The sequence below is a fragment of the Erythranthe guttata genome, chromosome 9 (assembly GCF_056151865.1).
Source record: "Erythranthe guttata isolate IM_541 chromosome 9, IM_541, whole genome shotgun sequence".
In the NCBI taxonomy this organism is placed as follows: Eukaryota; Viridiplantae; Streptophyta; class Magnoliopsida; order Lamiales; family Phrymaceae; genus Erythranthe; species Erythranthe guttata.
The window spans coordinates 12,504,620-12,527,413 of NC_142541.1; the positions used below are offsets into that span (position 1 = coordinate 12,504,620).

The 22,794-nt window shown below is 35.0% G+C and overlaps 3 protein-coding genes across 4 annotated transcripts; all 3 read right to left on the reverse strand.

Annotated features, from left to right (window-relative positions):
- Positions 1-840: 840 nt before the first annotated feature.
- EXO70F1 (exocyst subunit exo70 family protein F1) lies at positions 841-3,927 on the reverse strand. Its single transcript, XM_088822915.1, has 2 exons — positions 1,658-3,927; positions 841-1,186 (listed from the first exon to the last, which is right to left on the reverse strand). Exon 1 carries the CDS (start codon positions 3,671-3,673, stop codon positions 1,682-1,684), a length of 1,992 nt encoding a protein of 663 aa, XP_088679041.1. The 5' UTR covers positions 3,674-3,927; the 3' UTR covers positions 841-1,186; positions 1,658-1,681.
- Positions 3,928-4,581: 654 nt separating this feature from the next.
- LOC105974143 (uncharacterized) lies at positions 4,582-7,704 on the reverse strand. 2 transcript variants are annotated; one of them, XM_012999214.2, is made up of 6 exons: positions 7,368-7,704; positions 5,546-5,716; positions 5,330-5,419; positions 5,127-5,246; positions 4,971-5,036; positions 4,582-4,851 (listed from the first exon to the last, which is right to left on the reverse strand). In XM_012999214.2, exons 1-5 carry the CDS (start codon positions 7,548-7,550, stop codon positions 4,989-4,991), a joined length of 612 nt encoding a protein of 203 aa, XP_012854668.2. In that variant the 5' UTR covers positions 7,551-7,704; the 3' UTR covers positions 4,582-4,851; positions 4,971-4,988. The 2 variants fall into 2 exon arrangements, with proteins under 2 accessions (XP_012854668.2, XP_088679042.1); XM_088822916.1 differs by having other exon boundaries at positions 5,127-5,240; positions 7,368-7,591.
- Positions 7,705-17,221: 9,517 nt separating this feature from the next.
- On the reverse strand, positions 17,222-18,185 carry LOC105974033 (SHOOT GRAVITROPISM-like protein). Its single transcript, XM_012999072.2, has one exon. The coding sequence runs from the start codon at positions 18,109-18,111 to the stop codon at positions 17,557-17,559; it is 555 nt and encodes a 184-aa protein (XP_012854526.1). The 5' UTR covers positions 18,112-18,185; the 3' UTR covers positions 17,222-17,556.
- Between the last annotated feature and the right edge of the window lie 4,609 nt (positions 18,186-22,794).

Below are 22,794 nucleotides of genomic sequence, written 5' to 3' on the forward strand. Positions count from 1 at the left end.
TATATATTCAGCTTCGATTGAAATTTGGAATACTCGTCCCGAATCCAAGCAAAATACCAAAAATAGTTTTCGATCACTACCCTCAATTAGTCAATTATATAAAAAATATATTTAAAAAAAAAAAAAAGCAAAATAACAAGATGGTTTTATTCGGCTTCACATAAGTTAGCGCGACCATCCTCCGTGACATTTTGAGCATCTTTTCCAAACCAATTATTTATACTTCCTCCGTTCCGAAATAATTATCGTTTTTCAGTTTTGCACAACTGTTAAGAATTTCAATAAATGTTTCTCGATTTCAGGAAAAACACATTAAAAGACTAAAATAACCTTTTGATTGTTTAATGACATGATAGAGAGAATTAATATTAGATTTGAATAAATATGGGTAAACAGGAAAAAAAAAAAATGCAGAATTGAAATACCAAAGTGAAAAAAAATATTTCTCTAAAGTGACGGTTATTGTGAAAGGATGAGGGAGCATAATATACGAAAAACAACATCTTGTCCAAAATCCTATTCCACCGACTATATATACTTTACCTTAAGATTGGAAATCGAATTCAGTTTTCTGGAGAGTTAATTAGAGGAGAAGAGAGAAGAAAAATGGCATCTCAGACAGACAGACTCTATTGCTGAAGATTCCAGAGAGAGATATACCTATCACTTGGACATCGATACGAACAAAAAGAAGACATGAAATAGGAAGATGAATCGAGAGAGAATGAGATTTTTTTTTTAACAGGATATACTTAAAACTGGAGCTATAGCGCAATAGTCTGCATACTCAAAATCGAACCCTTATCACCATAAAAGCAAATAAGCCATTTGACTAGCTACTTACCAGGAATCAAATTCCATTACTAGAAGATTCCGAAAGACCGAAAGTTTCTACATAAAATAAAGCAAACAGCCAATCGAAGCCAACGTTTGAAATCATTAAGGAACTGAAGATAAACAGGGTATATTCTTCTCCACTCTCCACAAACAAACAGAGCAGTTGGAGTAGTTGCCGTTTGCATAAAAAACGGGACAAACGACGTAACACTTCTCCCGGTAGTGCATAAAAGAAACGACAAAAAGAGACAACCGACTCGACAGACATTGGTGTACGCTCAATAGCACAACAAACAGATCAGACTAAAAGAAATCTCCTCTTCCTCTTCCTCTTCCTCCTCTTCTTTCTCTTCAACACAAAACAAGCATATACGACTTATACATCTCCATACACAATAAAAATCCCAAAAATCGAGAAAGAACGAAACTATCCTACTAGGCTAGGAAATTCAGGATAAAACCACATTTTCATACACCAAAAACGACCAGTCTACAAAAGTCAAAGTCTTACACAGTAATACAAATGATTATAAGAAGCTGAGTCGAGCAACTTTCAGAAACGAAAAAAAAGGACAAATCATGCCAAGCTACTATCCAGTCCGACTCTAAATGGTATTCATGAAAGAAATACACGATACATATTCAGTTCCACACATATTACAAGGTGAATGTACAAATTTTATTACAGTATAAAAAGGTGAGGATATCTTTCACAAAATTTGCGTTCAACACACATCCAACCAACATGACAGACATAAATACATCACCAAGCTGAAAGTCAAAGTCTCGCACTATTCCTCGATGAAACCAGAAAGCATACCTGTCACCCGAGTCTTGTGAACTTTTAGGAGTTTTTTCTTCTTAGATGGTGCAGAATAAGGGGTGTTCCTTCAAACAGATCCAACAAATAGCCCTCCAAATCCTCGCCATTGTATTTTATGTATTTTCCTGCATGCCTCCCACTTTCCAGGTGACTTCCAAACCTTCCCAAAAACGAGCGATAAGCTGGAATCACTTTTTCGGAAATGGATATCCTAAGTTCTTCGCGGAGCTGAGGATCCGGAACCTTCCAGGCTGTCTGCATCCTGTAAATGTCTTCAAAACAAGCGTTGAAATTCTTAAACCTCTCCTTCAACGCCACCTTTGATGCATTACTTGAGCTCCCACCTATTCCTTCATCCTTCAAACAAGATAAGACCTTGCTCCACGACGCTCTTAGGTACTGTGTAGCGTACTGCCGAACCAGTCCTCTGCGTTTCTTAACCCAGTTATCACCCAAGAGTTTTCGCAGATCGGAGTCCTTCACTTTCTGCACAATGTAGAGTATATTGTTCATCAAGAATACATACTGCAATGCAGCATCATCGTACATTTTCGATTTCTCCTCAATGTTTGACTCCAAAGATGTAATCAATGCCGACATACGGCGAGCAATGAAGGACAGGGTTTCAACATCAGCATTATTATCGGTAGTTTCCCTCGCTTGCTGGCCCGACTCAGCCTCCACATTCTCCAAAAGTGAATTGAGAGTCCCTCTATAATCCACAAGCAATTTTGTATAATTCATTACGTATCGACCCAGCGGATGAATCTCGCCATTCGGTAAAGGTTTCCTAGAAGTCTCCCCTTGAACTGCACTCTCAAACTCCACGAAAGTCCCGATAGCAGCATCACCCAACCCATCCAACAATCCCTTGGCTTCACTGCACACCATATCACCAGCATCTTCGTCCATAAACAGCTCCTGTAGATCCGGCAGAACTTGATCCAATGCATCATACATATCAAGAATCCTAAACAATTTCTCCGCAGACCTCTTCCCTATAGCAACAGCCTCCCCGAAATTCAACAACTGCATCACGCAACCTTTCGAAGCTTCAAGAAAGCAAACTTCTTTAATCAGATCAGACCCAGCGAAAATCTGCTCGCATAAATGCTTCTCACTTGACAAAAGACCTCGGACAACTACTTTAAGAGCTTGAACCCATTTCTTCATCTTATCGTCCAAGGTCCGCCAGTCAATCTTCTGAACCTCCTCAATGCTCAATTTCTCCACCCCAAGAATCGCCATACATTCATCAAGAACGTCACGGCGGACATTACAGTAGACCTGGCAGCATTCCTTTTCGTACCCAGATCGGATCATCCGATCCGCAATCTCCCTCAGCTCAATCACAGCATCCGGGTGGATCAATTCAAGGCACATGTCATCCCCACCAAAGCTCACACCCCTGCCATGGCTGTGACGGCTGTACCGCCCGCTGCTCAGGTCATCGAGACTCTCGCTGGCATCATCATTGAAGAATTCGGTGGCGGCGATCGCGAGAGCGGCGGCGGAGGAGGAGAGGGAGGAGCGGTGGAGCCTGTCGGTGTCGAGGGGGACGGTGTTCTGGATCAGCACGTGGCGGAACTCTTCCTCCAATCGAGTCATACCGATTTGCAGGGCGCTGACGGCGCGATCCATGACAACATCGCCGGCTTCGACGGCGTTGAGGTTGCACTCCTCGGTCAACTGAATCATCTCGTCAACCGCCAGCAAGTACTCGTCGGAATACTCAGTGGAATAGTCGTCGTTCAAAATGACCCGCTCGGCCTCGAGGAATCGGGGATCCAAGGGCTGCGATTCGGCCGCCGCCGCCGCCGCATCGGCGGCGGCGGCGGAGGAGGACGGATTGTCGTCGGAGGAGACGAAGGAAGAGAGGTTGGAGAGGCGGTTGTCGAAGGCGGAAAGGATGAGCAGCATGTCCTCCGTGTCGGAGGAGTTGCTGCCGAGGGACTGCACGATCCGCTGCGCGGTGGCCAAAACCTTATCCTGGCCTTGGAACGTCGCCGCCATCTTCGGTTTCCGATCAATTCCTCCCCCTGTTGATGTATCTGTGTGTAGATCGATTGAAGAATTAGGGTTTGGGATTTAGGGGAGGGAGAGATGAGGTTGAAATCGAATAGTTCAAATGTTCCGAGTGTTCATTTTTTTTTTCTCGATTGAAATTGGGGATATATGATTGATTAATTGATTTGGGGAATTGGAGAAAATCGGAATAGGGATAATGTAAAAGGCCGTGTGTGGGGGTGGGGGGGTGTTTGGTTAGGGGCTGTAATCAATCCTGATGGTGGTTAGGCCGCCTTGATTTGATACATTAGGCGCCGGGGGTCAGGAAATGTGGATTGATTGGAATTAATTATTAATTTATTAATTATTAATTATTATTATATAAACAAGATATGTATGTATGCGTACGACTACAGCTTTGGACTTTGGAATGTTTGACTCTGCTATTTAATTTTAGGATAAATTACAACCGTCCCCTGAGGTTAGGTCTATTTTTGAAACAACCCTTCACTTTTTCATAATTACATATACTCCCTTGAAATTTGTAAATTTATTACATTAACGCCCTTTTGTAGGGGTGGATGTAAGAAATTTACAAACTGTAGGGGTCTGGATATAATTTCTAAAACATGAGGGGGGTTTTCATAAAATTGACTTTACCTTAAGATGTCGTTGTAATTTATTTTTTTAATCAAATGTCTCCAACATTGATTTTTTTGAATTCAAACAGTTGTAGTTTTTAGACTTTGATTAATTGTTGAAATTGAGTTCGAGTAACTTAATTATTTTGTAAAATTCAGTTTTTAGTTTTAATTATGAAATAATGTTGATTTGATTCATCTACTGTGTAGACAAGTTTTAATTATGAAATAATGTTAATTATAAATACAAATTCTATTACAAATGAAAAAATAAAAAAATAAAAATATGAAACAAAAGGCAGAATCAAGAAAAGGAAATTACAGAGGCAAAATTATTGAGCTGAAGTATATATATGAAACAAGTGCCACCAGCATAACATTAAACATAATTGATTAAAGTTTAGCGCAAAAAAACGACTACTAAATCTCCCAAAGATCGGAAGCAGGGTCGAAGAAGCGCCACCTGGCACCTGAAGCCACACCGATCGCAGATCGCGCAAGTACAATTGAGGCACCTCAAATGTAAAAGTGAACTGAGGTAAACTGCACAAGGTAAAAACAAAAGTAAACGAAAAAAATTATAGAAACCAAACTGTCAGTGTCGAATTGCAAATAAACGCCCCTTAAACATTATCTAACAAATTAATGAATTACGGCTTCACCTTTCTCATTGGATGCTTTTAAGCCACGTTAGAATTATGAACTACGTGTCTCTCTTGTGTTTCACCCTGACGAGAAAAAAAAAAAAAAAAAAACACCGTCGGATAGGAATATGAAAAACGAGAGCAACTGCAGTCACAACGCAAGAAGAGACTTACAGGTTCAGCCATCTGGTCTTCTATACAATACATGGACTTCAACATCATCTCCATAGTATCTTTCGCCAGCTGGAATTTCACGTCTCTTTCGCCCAAGTTCGTCTGACCATCATTCTGAAGCTGCAGAAGTCAAACAAGCTCCTTTTGTTGTTTTTTTTTTTTTTTTCTTTTTAACGTATATCTCATGATAAAGGCCAAAGTACCTTCAAGTTAATAACAGCCGAAGGCTCCGTCTGTTCGACATTCTGATTTGCCATGTTCCATGTCATTGATTTCAAACGGGGCAAGATGACCTACACAGAATTATGTTGGTAAAATAAATAAATAACGGAATGAAGACACGTAATTATTTTAAAGGTATTTATCATTGGAATAATTTGCAGTTTACTTTCGTTACACTAAACTTAAAAGTATCTCACCTCGTCATTTGCTATATCCTCTCGCCACTCTCTTTGGAACTTTTGGAGTAGAAGTGTCAATAACCTCTGCAATTCAGGCAGGACTTCGGAAGGGAACAATTTCTGAATTTCGTCTTTGTTAACATTGTCATAAACGCACCTTCGGATCAATACTCGTAAGCACACTAATAACTGAAAATAAAAATAGATTTTTTTTTAATAATTATACCCCATCTTAAGCCACACACGAACATGTAATTTGTCAAAGTCTTTCAATAAAACAGTGTCATGTTAGACAATTCAAAAACTGGGCTGCGTTGTTATGTATTTATTATCGAGTAAACACAACACAATCAGAGTAGAATGTCACCCCAGTGGGCCCTACTTTCATTCTTCGGAAGCTGAAAGCTACACATATGGAAGGTTCTTTAAACATACCACTAGTTCTTTAAATGGTTTTTTATTTTATTTAAAAGAATAAAAAATTGTAAGGTTAATTTCCGGTTTTAGATGAATTTCATCCTCCTCTATTTAGAAAACTGTACTACCAGAAACTTAGAATCTTTACCAAAGGCGATTTTCTTGAACTTCAACAATAACGAATAAAGTGGTCACAAAAGCTATAACCATAACCAGGGAAGAAAACCCTTCATCAATAGCGGGAGCAATGTCCGGTTCAATCTTCGTGAGAATTAAGAAAGATGGAGATTTTATCTTATACCAGTTCTCGAATTTCTGTTTACTGAAACGTGTATGCGGTAATTTCAGGAAGACCACTTGGGAAAACTTATAGAAACCTTCTCTCGTGTTCCTCATCAAGAACGAATAATTTTGATTCTTCGAATATTCAATCTATTAATTAATATCGAACCTCCCAAAACGATGGAAGCATAATCTTCTAAGCTAACTGACTCAAACAAAATCTTGAAAGAATTATTAAAAGTCCTATGGAAAAAGGGCAATACACCAATTACTCAATCGTGCAACGTTTACAAAATGATTAGTCCGCGAGATTTGGCTTTACCCTGTCAATACAAAGGACTGACGGTGGACAAATTATATCTTGACACCTCTAAATGACTCTGTTAAAGATTTCATTGGCTACAACAACGTTTGAAGGACGTCAGCCACTCAACCACCACACACCTTGTATAAATCGGCGTAGTTTTCCTAGAGGCGGTAAATTTTCTTGGTTACCGTTTCGACTAGCAATATCCCTCCTATACAATATTCATCTTATTATTGTAATTTTCTTTTTAATAACGCACTCTCCGAATCACTTATCTCAATTTTTTTTACAGAAAATGCATACTCCTACTGTGTAACCGTATACCTTTACGATTTAGCATTTAAGGCCTCGTTTGGTTGCCAAGATAAGATTAAATAATCTAATGAAACTCAATTATATTATTGAACCTTCGATGATCCAATAAAAAACATTGCCTAGAAGGCAAGATAAGCCATGATAACATAATATTTGCGGGTCGACCCGGCAAGTTATCGGAGATACCAAACACCAAACAAAATCCAATTAGTTAGTTAATCATGGCTAATCTCTCAAACCAAACGAGACCTAAAGAAATGAGGTATTTATGCAGCAGCAGCAGCAGACATTGCAAGCTACAAGTTCATGCCCCAAAAAAGAAATTAGGGCTACAGCATTTGATGAAAATCTTCTTCAAAAATCCAATCAATTAGAAAATTAATCTCAATGATTTAGCAACTAAACAGGGAAATTCACTTCTTCCTTACAAAAAAACGCAGCGCAATATGAACAGATATATATCAGGCATTAAATCAAGAGGGGAGAGAGAAATATATATATACATATATATATACTTACAGGGTCGAGGTCGGAATCGGTGGGGAGTTGAAGGATATCTCGGAAAATTTGGCGGTCGGCGGAGTCAAGGCCGGTGCGGCGGGTGCGCCAGAGGGCTTGGAGTAAGTACTCAACGGAATCTTTGGAGTTGGCTCTCACTAGAAGCGGCAAATGCCCCCACATACTGTGATTCCCATCTCCCATTCAATTCATATTCATTCTCTCTCTCTCTGCTTTTGCTGCTGATTATATTGATTTAGAACAAGCAGCACTCCCAAATAAAATTAATACAGTTTTCGTCCCTCAAGTTTCCTTATATTTTAAAAATTCAACACTTTTAGTCAATTCCGTCAATTTTCTGTTAAAACTAACATAATCAAGCGTGTGCCCATCACTAACTTAATTTGATATATATATATATATATAGGGTAAATTACAACCAACCCCTGAGGTATGGTCAATTTACGAAAAACCCCATTTTGTTTAGATAATTACAATCACCCCTCAACTCCTCAAATTTAGTGGAATCTTCGAGATTATATGGAATATTATCACTTTTGTACCCGTTTTATCCCATTCGAACTCTACATTTTGAAGCAAGATGATCATAATATGTGTTTTTTTGGCTTGTATATATCAGATTGTGGTCCATCAGAAACTGTATTTTTACACATAACGAGTACAAACTAGAGCACATTCCACAAAATCTAGATGATTATGTTGAATTTGACACCATAAGGGTGGAGGTGTAAGAAAAAAACATAGTTGGGGGTAGATGTAATTATCCAACCAAGAGGGATTTTTTTGTAAATTAACCATACCTCAGTGGGGTGTTTGTAATTTACCCTATATATATATATATATATATATATATATATATATATATATATATATATATATATATATATATATATATATATATATATATATATATATATATATATATATATATATAATATAATGGAAACTAAATCTGAGTATATTGTTGCAACAAAAGCTTTAAAAGAAACAACTTGACAAAAGGTTTGATTTCTGAAATTGGATTTATTGGTAAAAAAAAACGGTGGTAGTCTTTTTTTGATAGTTAATCTGGAATTTAGCTGTTCAAAAATCCTATTTTCCATGAACGAACAAAATATATTGATGTATAATTTCGTTGTACTCAAGATATTATGGGAAAATGATTAATTGGTCTTGAGGAAATCCCATTTGAGTTTATTTCAGCTAATATGGACACAAAATGTCTTTATATTGAGAATTTTGCGTTCTTGTTTAAAAATATTGGACAAATTTTGTCGAACTTGAAAATTGGTTCTAGTTGTGTGCAGTTTTTGTGACTGATTGGGTACCTTTTCTGTTTGAAAAATCAGTATATGTGTGATTTCCGTGCTTTCTTTGTGATTGTAAAAACCAAAATATGCTTGAACTGAGTGTGTGTGATCAAACATATTAAAAACAACAACGATGATCCATGCCTAAAATGTTTCAATAATCCACTTGGTCCCAGGTGGAGATTTGTTGAACTTTTTAGACCCAATGGATTAAGTTATATCCAGTCCATTTATTCATCTTCACCTGAACGAAGCTCACTAGTTCGGTCAAACCATTATAAGGCTATTCACTTTGATCCTGACCATTTATCTCACTGTTCAATTGAGGTATTTAAACTTTCGCCTCTCTATGTCTTGCCTTAATTTTTTGTCTTCTCTCTTTCTCCTTTTTTGTTGTACCACCACATTCAATTTTTCTTGTCTGCTTCCACCAATACTTCCGATGACAATAACGATGGTTGTACCTAAACTACCTCATTTTGAGACCATTCTACTTTGCCTATTGTGAGTTTCTGAGATAGAGAGAAAAAAACACCTTACAATTTGAAGTTTGAATCTGGTTTCTTCAGATCTTCGTTCTTTGGTGAGTGAAATCCACCTCTTAGTGGGAGAAACACGAGAGTTTAACACTGGAAGGTTATTGGGTTATGGGTGAGAGAGTTAGGTCAAGGTCTGAGTGACTTTGCCCAATTTAGGATTTTCGAATTTTGGTGCTCTATGTTGGGATGGTTTTGGTGCCAGTACCAATGGATTATAGACGAGATTGTGACACTGGAAACTGAGCAATAAACAAAAATTTTAGCCCCTTCATTTGTTGAAGAGTTGTTGTTCATAGCTTTTTTGTTTTAAGTTCGTTCTTTCATATATCTTGTTTCGTTTTAGTTGATTTGTAATCCGCTGAACCCTTTCCCATAAGGTGATAATATGTTCTATATTCAGTTTGTAAGATCTACTTCATATATATGGGTTCCCAATATTGATATCAGAGGTCGTTGTTGTTGATGCGAGGCTCATATGAAAGGAGTACAAGATCCAATTGAATCTTGCTCAAGTAGTGTTCTTTTCCCCTTCTCTTTACTTTCTGGTAAAATATCTGGAGACTTGTGTTGAGCCCGAAAGGTTCCACTCCTCCTCCGCTGCAAGTCTGTCTAACACACAGATTAATCGAAATCTTGCTCTCGAGACTCCCTACTCCAAACCTCCTTGTCCGAACAGTCAAGTGTCTTAGGAATCTAGTTAGACGGGATTAACTAGAAAGGTGCTAGATTTCGGAATTTAATGTTGAAACTAATGCACTTTGGTATTCATGTATATTAATATTCATGTACTTTAGTATTCATGCATTTCCATATTCATGCACTTTAGTGTTCATGCACTTGGTAGTTTGAAAGTCCATTTTAGTTATCTAGGCAAGAGTTTTAAGAGTCATTTTATTATCTATTTAAAGGGTCTTTACCTTTGTAATTTATAACCCAATAAATCAAGAATTCATTAGAAATAAAACTACTAGTAAACTCTTTCTTATATTTCTGATGATTCTATATATAGATCACCTTAAGTAGTCGAGATAGAGTTAGCTGGGAGAGCAAAGTGGATCACTGCTCACGTCCTAGATGGTCCTGAGATACCTGCGAACGGAGAACACGTGAACTAGGCCGGGGGTTGATCCGGCGGAAACCCCTGCGACACTCAAGTCAGACGTGCGGATAGTAGAAATAATTGAGAGAATGTGAATTGTAGAATTGGCTCGATATAGGGCCTGCCTTTAATAAATGAATCATATCGTTATTTATACCTTAGTTGAGATTGTTGGGCCCAAACCTTATTTAAAGGTAATTGGGCCGCGGTGGTAGTGGTCTTCAATATTGGGCTCGTGGCCCAATAGGTAAATAAATTGTAGGCCCATTGGGTTGGCCCAATTAGGCATATCATTAAGCCCCCCACTCTCGAGTCGATGTGGGGCAATGTCGGAATGAGTTACAGATCGTGTCGAGAGTAGATCAGTGTTGTAGTGTTACGTTAATAGTTGGCGTGGCGTGGAGAAATAAGAATTTGTATTTATCCGTTTCAGAGCGCGCGCAATTTGGTGAGATGTGTTGGAGAGCACGCGCGATTCGGTGGAACGCGTTAAATTTTGCGCGCGATTTGAAGAAGCGCGTAAAAATCCGTACGCAATTTAGTGGAGCGCGTTGAAATTCGCGGGTGAATTGATGTAGAGAAGTAGCTGACGAGCCGGTTGGTGAAGCCGCGCGAATTAGGGTCGCGCGACTTGGAGCTGTGCGAATGGGCTGTGATAGAGGAGAGCCGCGTGCTATGCACGAGATTTACTTCTCTTTTTTTTTTTCCTGAATAGCACGTGGCCCGAGGGGCGCGAAATTGTAGGTTCTTCATTTTTTCTTCATACTTGGAGTATATGGGTTTGCCCACTACTATTTCTTTTGACTTTTATATTATACGACATTGTCATTGGTTTGACGCGTTGCTTGTATGTTTTTACATTTAGTATTGTGCGTGATGTACTTGATGAGGGGATCAGTCTCTCAAGATTTTTTGATGAGGATCGTGCCCCTTGTTAGACCTCATGGGTCGTAACTATGTTAAGACCGTGGCCACGTTTTAAATGTAGGACCCAATGAAGAAAAATAGAGAAGTTTATGAAATCAAGCTGACCAGGCCATATAGATTATCATAACATCTCTAAGTGTTCTCAAGGTTAATGTTGACTTGAGCTAATAATTATGTAGTGGTAGAGCAATAACACGAGTGTAAGGGAAATAATTTGTTTTATTCATTGCTTGAAAGAGTGAAGGTTACAAGCCTACTTTAGGTGAATGTGACTAAACAAGTAGGAAGCGAATCGCTCGAAATAATTAAACTTGTACTAAGTAGATGACGTAGGTGTTTCGTCCAATTGATGTAGAGAGGTGAGGGGATGCATCATCCTTAAGGTAGGATAGCCCCTCAATTTAGAATGATGCGATCACTAACAATGTTATGGGCTCGAGAGACTCCAACCGTCATTGGCATCATTGGAAGTCCAGGGATGTGGAAGGAGGTTGTCAATGAGATGTCGACGATTGTCGTCGGCCATCTTGTCGTCGGGCGTTGAAGTGATCTTCATCTCTTTTCCTCTTGGGAGGAGGGAGGGCCGAAGCCTCTTCGATGCGCACGTGTTTCTCAGCGCGACTTAGTAGCTCTTCCAGAGTGGTTGGAGGTCTTCCTGCAATAGATTCCTTGAATCTATCTTCTTTCAAGTTTTGTTAAATGATTCCAGAGAGCATGCTTCCTCCCACGTGAGGAACTTCGTGAGCTGCCTCTACAAATCGTTGAATGTAGTTGCGGAGGGTTTCGCCCTCTCTCTGGGTGATAGTGAAGAGGTACGTGGGAGTCTTAGCGTACTCTTTGTTGATAGTGAAATGGTAGGTGAAGCGATCCGTTAGTTGGGAGAGAGCTTCAATTGACCCAGTGGGCAAGGAGTTGAATCAGCTCAATGCTCGTTCGAAGAGCGTTGCGCGAAACATCTTGCACATCGCCGCGTCAGTTGGACCATATAGATCTGCCATGGCGTAGAACTTTTCAAGGTGCTCATGTGGGTCGCTAGTTCCATCGAACTGCGGTAGACTCGAGACTTTACCCGTTGGGGTAGTATCTCATTGATTATTGCGACAGTGAAGGAACTGCGCCTTATTGGAGGTATTGCCCTTCCACCAATGGGATTATCTATGTGGGGGAGGTGATTTGAGCGAGATACTTGACTGTTAATTTCATCATCTCCACCATTGTGTGGAGGAACTCGTTGGCGAGAGGCGTTGCCTCTTGAAGGTGAACGTGGGTCTTATCGCCCTATTCGTGCATCTTGGCGATGAGTAGATTGTTGCATTAGAGACCTAGGGTTTGAGGTGGATGCGGTATCCGCTGGCGGTGGAGGTTGTTGTGGCACAGGTGGAGATGCAAGGGGAGCGTTGACTCCCATTGTGGCGATGTATTGTGCCACTACTTCAGTGGCAGCACGAGCTGAAGCTTCCGCAATCATGTGTTGGAGGGCCTCTTCAGTTATTTGAACCGTTCGAGGAGCAGGGAGTGATGGATCTTGCAGGGGATTTATTTGGACCTCATGAGGTGGATCCTAATTACGAGGAGGAAGTTGCAAACCAGAGCCTCCGCGAGGTGGGAGGTTGTTAGCATTGGCACGTTCTCTCCGAATAGATGAATTAGGGACATCATGCGCACTACGTGATCTTGTATGCAATTCCCACGTACGACGCCATTATGATGATGCCAAATATCTAACATTTAAATTGTGCAATTATTTCCTAGTTCGGTAGTTCCATAGTATATTGTGATGTTAAGGAATGACCATGCAGTTGCTAAGATCGATGTGTAAAGACGAATTTTATTGTCTACAAAATGAAACTACAAACACGAAAGTTAAACGTGTTTTAATTTATACGGTTCCCCTTTGCCTCGAATTCGATAATATGATTTTTTTTTTTGAAGTTTGTGAAAAATCAGTGCATATTTTTGTCAATAAATTTTCTATGTCGACAATATGAAAATGGTTTAATTAGACCTGTTAAAAAAAATGACAGTCATTTTCTCAATGGCTTACATGTTGTGACTGAACCTTGTAATACCCTACACAAATCGAGAAAACACCGAGGAATCGCAAATCTCGACTAATCGAAAATTTCGAAAAATACTTAGCTTTCTGCTTTATGTTTGAATACGATGGATACTCGATTTCATAGATAGATACATAAAAAGTAAAAAAGAAGGGTCAATTTGTTAGCTGGTTGGATTATTTCGGTGGACGACTAATTGAAGTTTGATGTTAACTTTTCATGAAATATATATATCTTCTTTTTTCTTAATGGAGGGCCTAAGTTTAATGGACCATAATTTTTCTTCTTGTAATTGATTGTTCGATAGTACGGCCAAAAATAAATCAAGCGTTACTCGATACATGATTTGAGATCGTTCGTCTAAATCTCGTTTGAGCTCAGTTTGTTAATATAGTGAATTAAACTTGAAGAAACTCTACTCGAGCTCAATTGGGAAAAATAATAATAATAAAATATGTACAAAAATTAAAGTTCTGCTCGAGCTCGATTCGTGCAGAATCAATTATGAACCACTTTATGTTTTCGACTTTCTTGCTGCCAATGATAAAGCAATCTTCCCCCCACTCCATAATCTCTCTCTCTCTCTCTCTCTCTCTCTCTCTCTCTCTCTCTCTCTCTCTCTCTCTCTCTCTCTCTCTCTCTCTCTCTCTCTCTCTCTCTCTCTCTCTCTCTCTCTCTCTCTCTCTCTCTCTCATGGCTTATTTTCCAATGAAGTGAAATGCAATGCAATGGTGTTATCCACATTTCCATGTTGTCAGTTTTGAGTCCCACAAAAAAATGAAAAAAAAAAAAAAAAAAAAAAAAACTTTTGCCCACCTTCATAAAGTGATGCTTCCATGTTCTTTTGCACTAATTCAAAAAAATAAAAATAAATAAATAAATAAAACTCAAATTAATCAATCATCTCCAAGTTAACTTATAATCTCCCTGCAATTTTTCTATATTAGTACCGCTTAGACTAAACAATCGAACTCGAGTTCGATAACGCTTCATAAATACGAGACCTTCGTAATCATTATTCACAGTAGTAATTAAGAGGAATATTGATCAATCATTAATAAATAATAATAATAATAATAATAATAATAATAATAATAATAATAATAATAATAATAATAATAATAATAATAATAATAATAATAATAATAATAATAATAATAATAATAATAATAATAATAATAATAATAATAATAATAATAATAATAATAATAATAATAATAATAATAATAATAATAATAATAATAATAATAATAATAATAATAATAATAATAATAATAATAATAATAATAATAATAATAATCAATCAATCATAATATTATAAACCTTTGAATTATGTAAAGATTATATTACAGTAGGATGCTTGTTGACAATTTGATAAGACAAAAAAAATGTTAAGGATTTGTCATAATTACTGTGCTGATGATCACACAAGATCATGGCCCTACATCTTTTTTTTTTTTTCTCTCTTGTATGTATTTTTTTGTCAAAATTCTTGATTTATATTATTATTGTTATTATTATTATTATTATTATTGGAATTGGCTGTTTGTTCACAATCAAGAATAAGTGGTGAACAAAAAGCTGTTGTCCCATTATATTTTGGTCTACTTACCATCATGACATATATATATATATGATAATAACTGGTGTTAATTAATCTGTCATTTTTCGTTTTTCATTTTTTTTATTTTTTTATTTTTTATTTTTTATATTTTATTTTTTGGTTAATTATTACGGTAAATTTTGTTTTGATTGTGTATATTAATTGTATGGTAAAAACAAAGTTGTGAATGGGTAAAAGACAATATTATTTTATATGAGATTCTGCATTTGGTTGAGCATTCAGTAAAGAAACTGCAAAAAAATTGACAAGTTGTCTGTGCACAAACAATTGAATAATTGTTAGGAGTAGTATCCCTCTTTTTGTTCCCATACCTTGTTGCTCATTTCGTTTGGAAATTAAAATCGGATCGAAGTTCGAAATTTAATATGTATTCTCTAGTTCAAGTTCAAAAAATAACCGAGAAAATCAAAAATCGGAACTTTCGGAATTCGAAATGAAAAGTATTGACTCAAAATCAGAAAAATTCAGATTGAAATCGACGGAATTCGAAAGTTCCAGTTTCAGTCAGCATACATGTGAGTGTGTGTTACACAAGGTACAACGTGTAAGCCATCTAATTACCTGAATTGACCCTATGTTATAATTGGTGCCATCTAAATATTTTTGGAAATTAAAACCGGATCAGAATTCTAAATCTAATAAGTATTTCAATTTACAGTAGAACCTCTATAAATTAATAACCTCGCTTAATTAATAATTTGTCCGGTCCTGGCTCGGTAAAAAAATATTAAATTATTATTTCGATAATTTAATATTTCGCTAAATTAATTTATAGAGGTTTAGCTGTAGTTCCAAAACAATTTCGAGAAAGTCAGAAATTGGAACTTTCGAAATTCAAAATGAAAAATATTGATCCAAAATCAGAAACATTTCAAATCGAAATCGGCGGAATTCGAAAGTTCCATTACAGTTTCAATCAGCACGTAGTAAATGTGTGTGTGTGTGTGTGTGTGTGTGCGCACAACGTGTAAGCCATCTAATTACCGGAATCAACCCTAGATTATTGGGTGCCACTTAAATATTTTCGGAAATTAAAATCGAATCATAATTCAAAATATAATATGCATTCCAACTCCATTCCAAAAAAAAATCAAGAAAATCATAAACTAGAACTTTCGGAATTCGAAATGAAAAATATTGATCCAAAATCATAAACATTCAGATCGAAATCGGCAGAATTCAAAAATTCCGTTACAGCTTCGTCGGCAGGTATGCGACTACTTGCAAAAGTAGGTTACCTTTTAAAAAGATAATATATGATTACATAATTTCATCCCCACTAATAAAGAAAATCATACCAAAGTGAGACCAAAATTTTAGGGTTTTTTTCATAGTTTGTAATTCTGGAACAAACATTACCTAACATTTTCACTAATTTTCTCGATCGAATATATATTTTTTTTTTATCGGAAATTCAAATCCACTCGAACGAAAACACGGAATCTTCGAAAAACATGTCAAATGGGCTGCTTTAATTTGCAAAGACTAACTCATCACTTATCCAAAATTTGTTTCCTCCTGTACTGTAAGATCACCAGACATAAGTAGTGGGTGTTTGGTTTTTGAGTGTACTAAAGTTAACATGTTAAAATACAAAAATAAATTGTATTTTTATTAATGGATTTGTTTTTTACTTTTTTGTTGTGTTTCATTTGCAATTATTACATCCATATTATTTTTTCCAAAATTTAAAATTAAAAAAAAAAAAAAAGATTAGGTTAAAACACACTTAAAACCCTAATATGTATTAGTTACTTCATGGCATTTACATGCGAATAAACGAAAGACGACGGAAACGACGACAATTCGTAAATGGCCGGTATCTCGTTTTTTTTTTTTTTTTTTTGGGAACGTTTCACTGTACGGTTTAAAGATGTGTACCTGTAATCCTAATTAAAGAAAGATCAAAATTACAAATAAGGGACCAGTGTGAAAAGTGGCATGCAGTACTCTTCTCTACAGTTTCGAATTTTGCAGTTAATGGATATAAAATGTTACAGATCAAGAACTCTTGTGAAATTACGGATTTACCCTTTTTTTTTTTAAGGATTACTATTTCTTGATGTAAGAAAGGAGTGAATATCACCATCATATATTAATTATTTGTGAGACAAAATATATTGGAAAAATAGTGAAAATAACTACATACCCTTTTCAGTTCATATGATATAATATGTTCAATCATGGTACTGAAAAAACACAATAAAATTGTATTTATTTTTATTATTGCATAAAAAGAAATGCATGTGCTGCATTATTAGCCTCATCATGCATTCATACACACACACACACACACACACACACAACCTCAACTACTTCAAAATATGCTTCTCATTACAAAGGAAACTAACACACTTGATCTTCCTAGAATAATTAAAATCATCATTACATCAACCTTAAAACTAAAGAAACAAAAAAAAAAAAATTACAAAAAAAAAAAAAAGAAAAAGAAAATCCAACAAACTTGTATAAAATATAAATTATAATACAACTTCAACCCAATATTATTTATTTTTTTCTTTTAATCAAGAAGAATCATCGAGTATTCCATAAACCCCAACTTAATTTTTTTTTTAATTAAAAAAAATAAAAATAAAAGCCATATTAATTAATAAGTTAGCATATATATATATTTAAGGTCTAAAATTCTGGCTGCATGAAAGACAAGTGATCTCCATGCAAGAAGAATCAATCTTGAGAGTACTAGTAGTGGCTCTTTCCTTCATTCTCTCGGCCCTTTCGACTTCCTCGCGAGCCCTCTCCCACATATTGTGCGCACGCGCGAACTCCGACTGCGCTATCTCCATCTCTCTCCTAGTCATCTCCCTCACGCGCTCCGCGTATGCTTTCTCCATCGCCGCCAACCGAATCTGCTCCGCCGCCTGCCATTTCAGATACTCCACCCCACTGCCACCGCCCGAAGAATAATCCATCTTGTTGTTGTTGTTCCTTCGAACTTTCCTTACCAAGACGCGTTCTTGATGAGGCGGGGGCGGCTTGAGCGGGCCCACGCTTATCGAAAGTTGAAGGTCGAGCGACGGGCCGTCGAAAGACGTCGGAGGCTGTGATAATGAAGAAGGAGAAGGTGCAGTGTGTGAGTGTGGATTAGTTGTATTAGTGCAAGAAAGTAGCTGCATTATTTCTTTGTGGTGATTTTCTTCCATTGAAGAATAATAATATTGGGACATTTGAGAAAAAAAAAAAAAAGAGGAAGAAAATAAGTGGTAGGGGGATTTTGTATTGTTTTGAGTTTGGAAAAATAAGACCCATATATATAAGTAAATAAAAATAAATAAATAAATAAATAAATAAGAGGGTTAATTTTAAAAAATGTCTATTTTCCCATGCAAAAAAGGAACTGGGGACCAACAAATGCTAACATCATGAGTACCATGATCCTATGAATGGATCTTGGACTATATTTTATTTTATTTTTTTTTCACTGCCTTTTGTTAGTTACATCAAGGTAAGAAAGTGATGGTTTTAATTATTATTATTATTATTCTTATTATTATTATTCTTATTATTATTATTATTATTATTATTATTATTATTATTATTATTATTATTATTATTATTTCAGCACAAAAGTGATGCTATTTCTGCTTGTGGGGTTAAATGACGAGTACTCTTATGTAGGGGTGGTAAATGAGTTGAGCCGCCTCGTGAACTTGATGAGCCAAACTCAATAAAAGCTCGAGCTTCGGACAAGCTAAAATAAAGTTATATTAATACATAAAATAATAATTAACAAAATGAGCTGAGCTCGAGCTCGATGAATCCACTTGACCTTGAGCTTGAGCCTAGAAAATAAAAGCTCGATGAGCTCGAGCTCGAGGTTGCAAAATTAGACACGTGCTTAAGCTTGAGCCTGGAAATTCTGGCTAGCTCGGCTCGTTCACACCCCTATTCTTAGGAGTGGAAATACGATCTGAATTTCTGATCGATTTTCGTCGATTTCGATCTGAAATTATTTTCGATTATGGAACAGTATTTTTCATTCCCATTTCTATTTTTTCGAATTTTGTTGGATCGGAATTGGTATATGTGTGAGATGGCCAATTTCTATTTCAATTTTTAATTTCCAAAAATTCCGATTTTTTCCCCTAAATTACACTCCACTGCAAATAACATTTCAGTTTTAAATATTTTTACAAATCTCATCTCAAAAGAAAAAGAAAAAGAAAAATTATTACAAAGTCACGTGCACTGCGTGTGTTTTGGTTTGGGCTATTTTTATTTATTTTTTTATTAATGTAAAAGTGGGCTTTCTTCGCCTTTATGCGTGGTAGGTCTTAGCTTGCTGGCAAAAAGAGCAATCAACTTCTTTCACCATAAAAAGCCCACATATATTATTGGCACGTGAGAGACCCTAAAAAGCCCATCATTTTGACAGTGCACTTTATATAAAATTATTTTAAGTGATGTATAAATGTCGTTCAAGCTTTAATAATATCGTTTCAACTTTTTAAAATAATCTGATCATTTTATTTTTGAAAAACTCAAAACAAAAAAATTGTAGTTTTTTGGGTAAACTTTCTAATCCAACTTGAATCACCAGAATTGGATGTCGAATGAGAAAAATATACATGAATCAATAAATATTGCCCACAACTTTGATGTTCTGAGTTATCCAAAATTCAAAATGTGAATCATTCATGTATAAATTTGTGACACAAGATCTAGTTTAGCTGATTTAAGTTGGATTATAATGCTAACTCAAATGACTACAAGTTTTAGACTAGAAATATATTAAAATCAGATTCGAAGTCAAAACGCTATTAGTAAAATTGAAACGATATTTAAGATTTTTTTAGTTATTTGTGGAAATCATATTGATCACTCAGTTTCGTGAAAATATGTTTGTTAAAACGTGTCGTCTGTAAAACATTAGTGATTCGCCTAATTGGGCCTCGAATGGACCCATTAATTATCCACATCTATGAGCACGCAAATGAATTACCAAAACTTAAATAAATTAATATAATGACTCAAGTCACTAAGACAAGCATTTAGGCATATTATATTCTTTTAAGGCTTAAATTAGAGTTATATTTTAATTAGAATCTTATCGTTAATTAAGTATAAATATGACTCAGGCTAATTGTAGAAAAAGAAATTCCAACAAATCTCTTGAGTGCTATTAAGTTTGGCTTTCACCTTTCTCGTCTGTCCAAGCATCTGATTTGGGCGTCGAAGGGGTTTCCGCCTGATAAACCCTTGACTTAAGTGTTCTAATTTTATAGGTTTGTGACTCAAGTGTTCGTCCTACTTGATCAAATCATCTATCTGCGTGCAGAGACTCATCCATGCATTCCCATCCCATCTCCGTTTAATTTACCTAATGTGAGTGATGCAACATCATTTTGATGCTGCATGTAGGAATGCAAATCATATTGCAAGGTAAACAAGGTGATCAGGACAATCACGGAATATCCACCTCAACCGCAAAACAACCATATAGGAACTCTCCACCACCTCCCCTAGGGGTGGATGGCTTGCCCTCCGCTCAACAACAACCTTCCTCCGCCGGCGAAAACAACCCACTGTGTTTAACAACAATGCACCTCCACCACCACCTAACAAAATAGGAGGTAAAATTAATTTTAGTCCATGACCTTTGCAGCCAAAAGCAAAACCGTCCATGTGGTTTTAATTTACTTCAGTATCATCCCCCAAAGTCAATTTTCCTGCCAAATTTCATTTATTTTAAGAAATACCCTGACGACCCTTGTAAATAAGTGGGATATCTATGAAGATGCAAATTCAGAGTATAAAAAATTGTCATAATTCTATAATTTCCAAATAAGTAGGATATTTTGTTCACGTGTATATATAATTTCAATTCCAATAAAAAATTGAAATATTAAAATATTTACAGCAAAGTCGAATAATTTCGAATCAAAATCGTTAGAATCCTAAAATTGTTCCGACTTGATCCCTAGGTGATCTAAACATCCGATTAAAGAAGAGGTATGCATGGTAATTGTTGATTTATTTTTTTATTTCATAGAATATTAAAGCCTCATTCTTTTACTATTATTAAGATACTGTCTAATTCCGTCACCACCATTATGGCCCATTGGTTAAATAATAGAGATTAGTAAGACGTTGAGTTAACAACATTCGTACTTATTCCAATTCTTCAAAAGTCAAATGGTCGTAATTAAATGCTCATATTTCATTAAATTAGTAACCTGCCTCTTTGTGAAATTAAGAGCTTGTTGGCTAAGAGTCTGTTTGGCTAAGCTTATAAACTCCTAAAAACATCTTATAAGATGTTTAAGAGCTTATAAGCTGTTAAAAAGTGTTTGGTAAAAAAATTGCAAAAGATATTATTTATTCCTAAAATAAGCTGTTAGGGAGCTTAAAAGATGTTTTTAAAAAAGTACCTCCACCCTACCTTTTTTTCTTTAAGATCTTATTTGCTTCTTTACTAAAACACTCAAAATACAAAATTGCCCTCAAATACTTTATTATATTACATGAAATAATATTTATATTTTATCAAAACAACGTATTCTTGTAATTAAGATTAATATTTAGTTATATATAATTATCGTAATTACCATAATAATTGTAAAAAAAATTATTCTCTATTTATATTTTATATGTATATGAAAATACCCGAATATTCTTATTATCTCAATAATAAATTATATTTTTTCATCTATAAAAAAAATTATATTTCTTTTACAACTTTTATTTTATATTAATATATAATTTTATATTAATATTATTATTATTTTAAAAATAATTTGTAAATATTATAATAATATTTAGGAACAAAAGTATTTGAGTCAAATAAGTTTAACAATTATAATCGCGTCATGTACTTTTTTGTCATTATAGCAGTAAACAAACATTTTATTTTCAAACATCTGAACAACTTATAAAAACAAAAAGTAACTTATAAGCTACATATCCAAACACCTTAAAAAATATTTTTTAAAATAAGATCTAACAGATTATCAACTCCTAAAACATCTTATCAGATGTAGGAGCTTATAAGATGTTTTAAATAAGCTTAGCCAAACGGGCTCTAAGTTTATAAGCTCCTAAAAATATCTTATAAGATGTTTAAGAGTTTATAAGCTGTTAAAAAACGTTTGGTAAAAAAATATAAAAGATCTTATTTTTTCCAAAAATAAGTTGTTAGGGAGCTTATAAGATGTTTTTAAAAAAATATCCCCATCCCACATTTTTTCTTTAAGATCGTATTTGCTTCTTTACTAAAACACTCAAAATTCAAAATTACCCTCAAATACTTTATTATATTACAGGAATACTAATAACATTTATATTTTATCAAAACAACGTATTGTTGTAATCAAGATTAATAATTAGTTAAAATATAATTATCATAATAATTGTAAAAGAAAAATATTCTCTATATATATTTTATATGTATATAAAAATACCCGAATATTCTTACTATCTAAATAATAAATTATATTTCTTTTCAACATTTATTTTATATTAATATATTAATGGGACAAAAAATTAAAACTTTCACAAACCTGTTTCATTAAAATATTTTTATTACACTTTATTTATTTTTTAAATAGTCAAATATCATATCAACATACATAAAAAAATTATTTTGTTTATTTAATATATAATTTATATTATAATTTTTATTTGAAAATTTAATTTGTAAATATTATAATAGTTTTTAGGAACTTTTTTGTCATTATAATAATATTTTAACAGTGTAATGGCATGTATTTTTTTTGTCATTATAGCGATAAACAGATCTTTTATTTTCAAACACTTGAACAACTTATAAAAATTAAAAATAACTTATAAGCTACATATTCAAATACCTTAAAAATTAATTTTAAAAATAATATTTAACAGCTTATCAGCTT

Bases quoted from the DNA above. Each gene is read 5' to 3' on its own strand.
- EXO70F1 (XM_088822915.1), bottom strand. From the start codon at position 3,673: ATGGCGGCGACGTTCCAAGGCCAGGATAAGGTTTTGGCCACCGCGCAG.
- LOC105974033 (XM_012999072.2), bottom strand. From the start codon at position 18,111: ATGTCCCAATATTATTATTCTTCAATGGAAGAAAATCACCACAAAGAA.
- LOC105974143 (XM_012999214.2), bottom strand. From the start codon at position 7,550: ATGGGAGATGGGAATCACAGTATGTGGGGGCATTTGCCGCTTCTAGTG. The intron at 5,717-7,367 runs GTAAGTATATAT...TTTTATTTTCAG, and splicing joins CCGATTCCGACCTCGACCCT to TTATTAGTGTGCTTACGAGT. The intron at 5,037-5,126 runs GTAAGTCTCTTC...TTTTCTCGTCAG, and splicing joins AAGACCAGATGGCTGAACCT to GGTGAAACACAAGAGAGACA.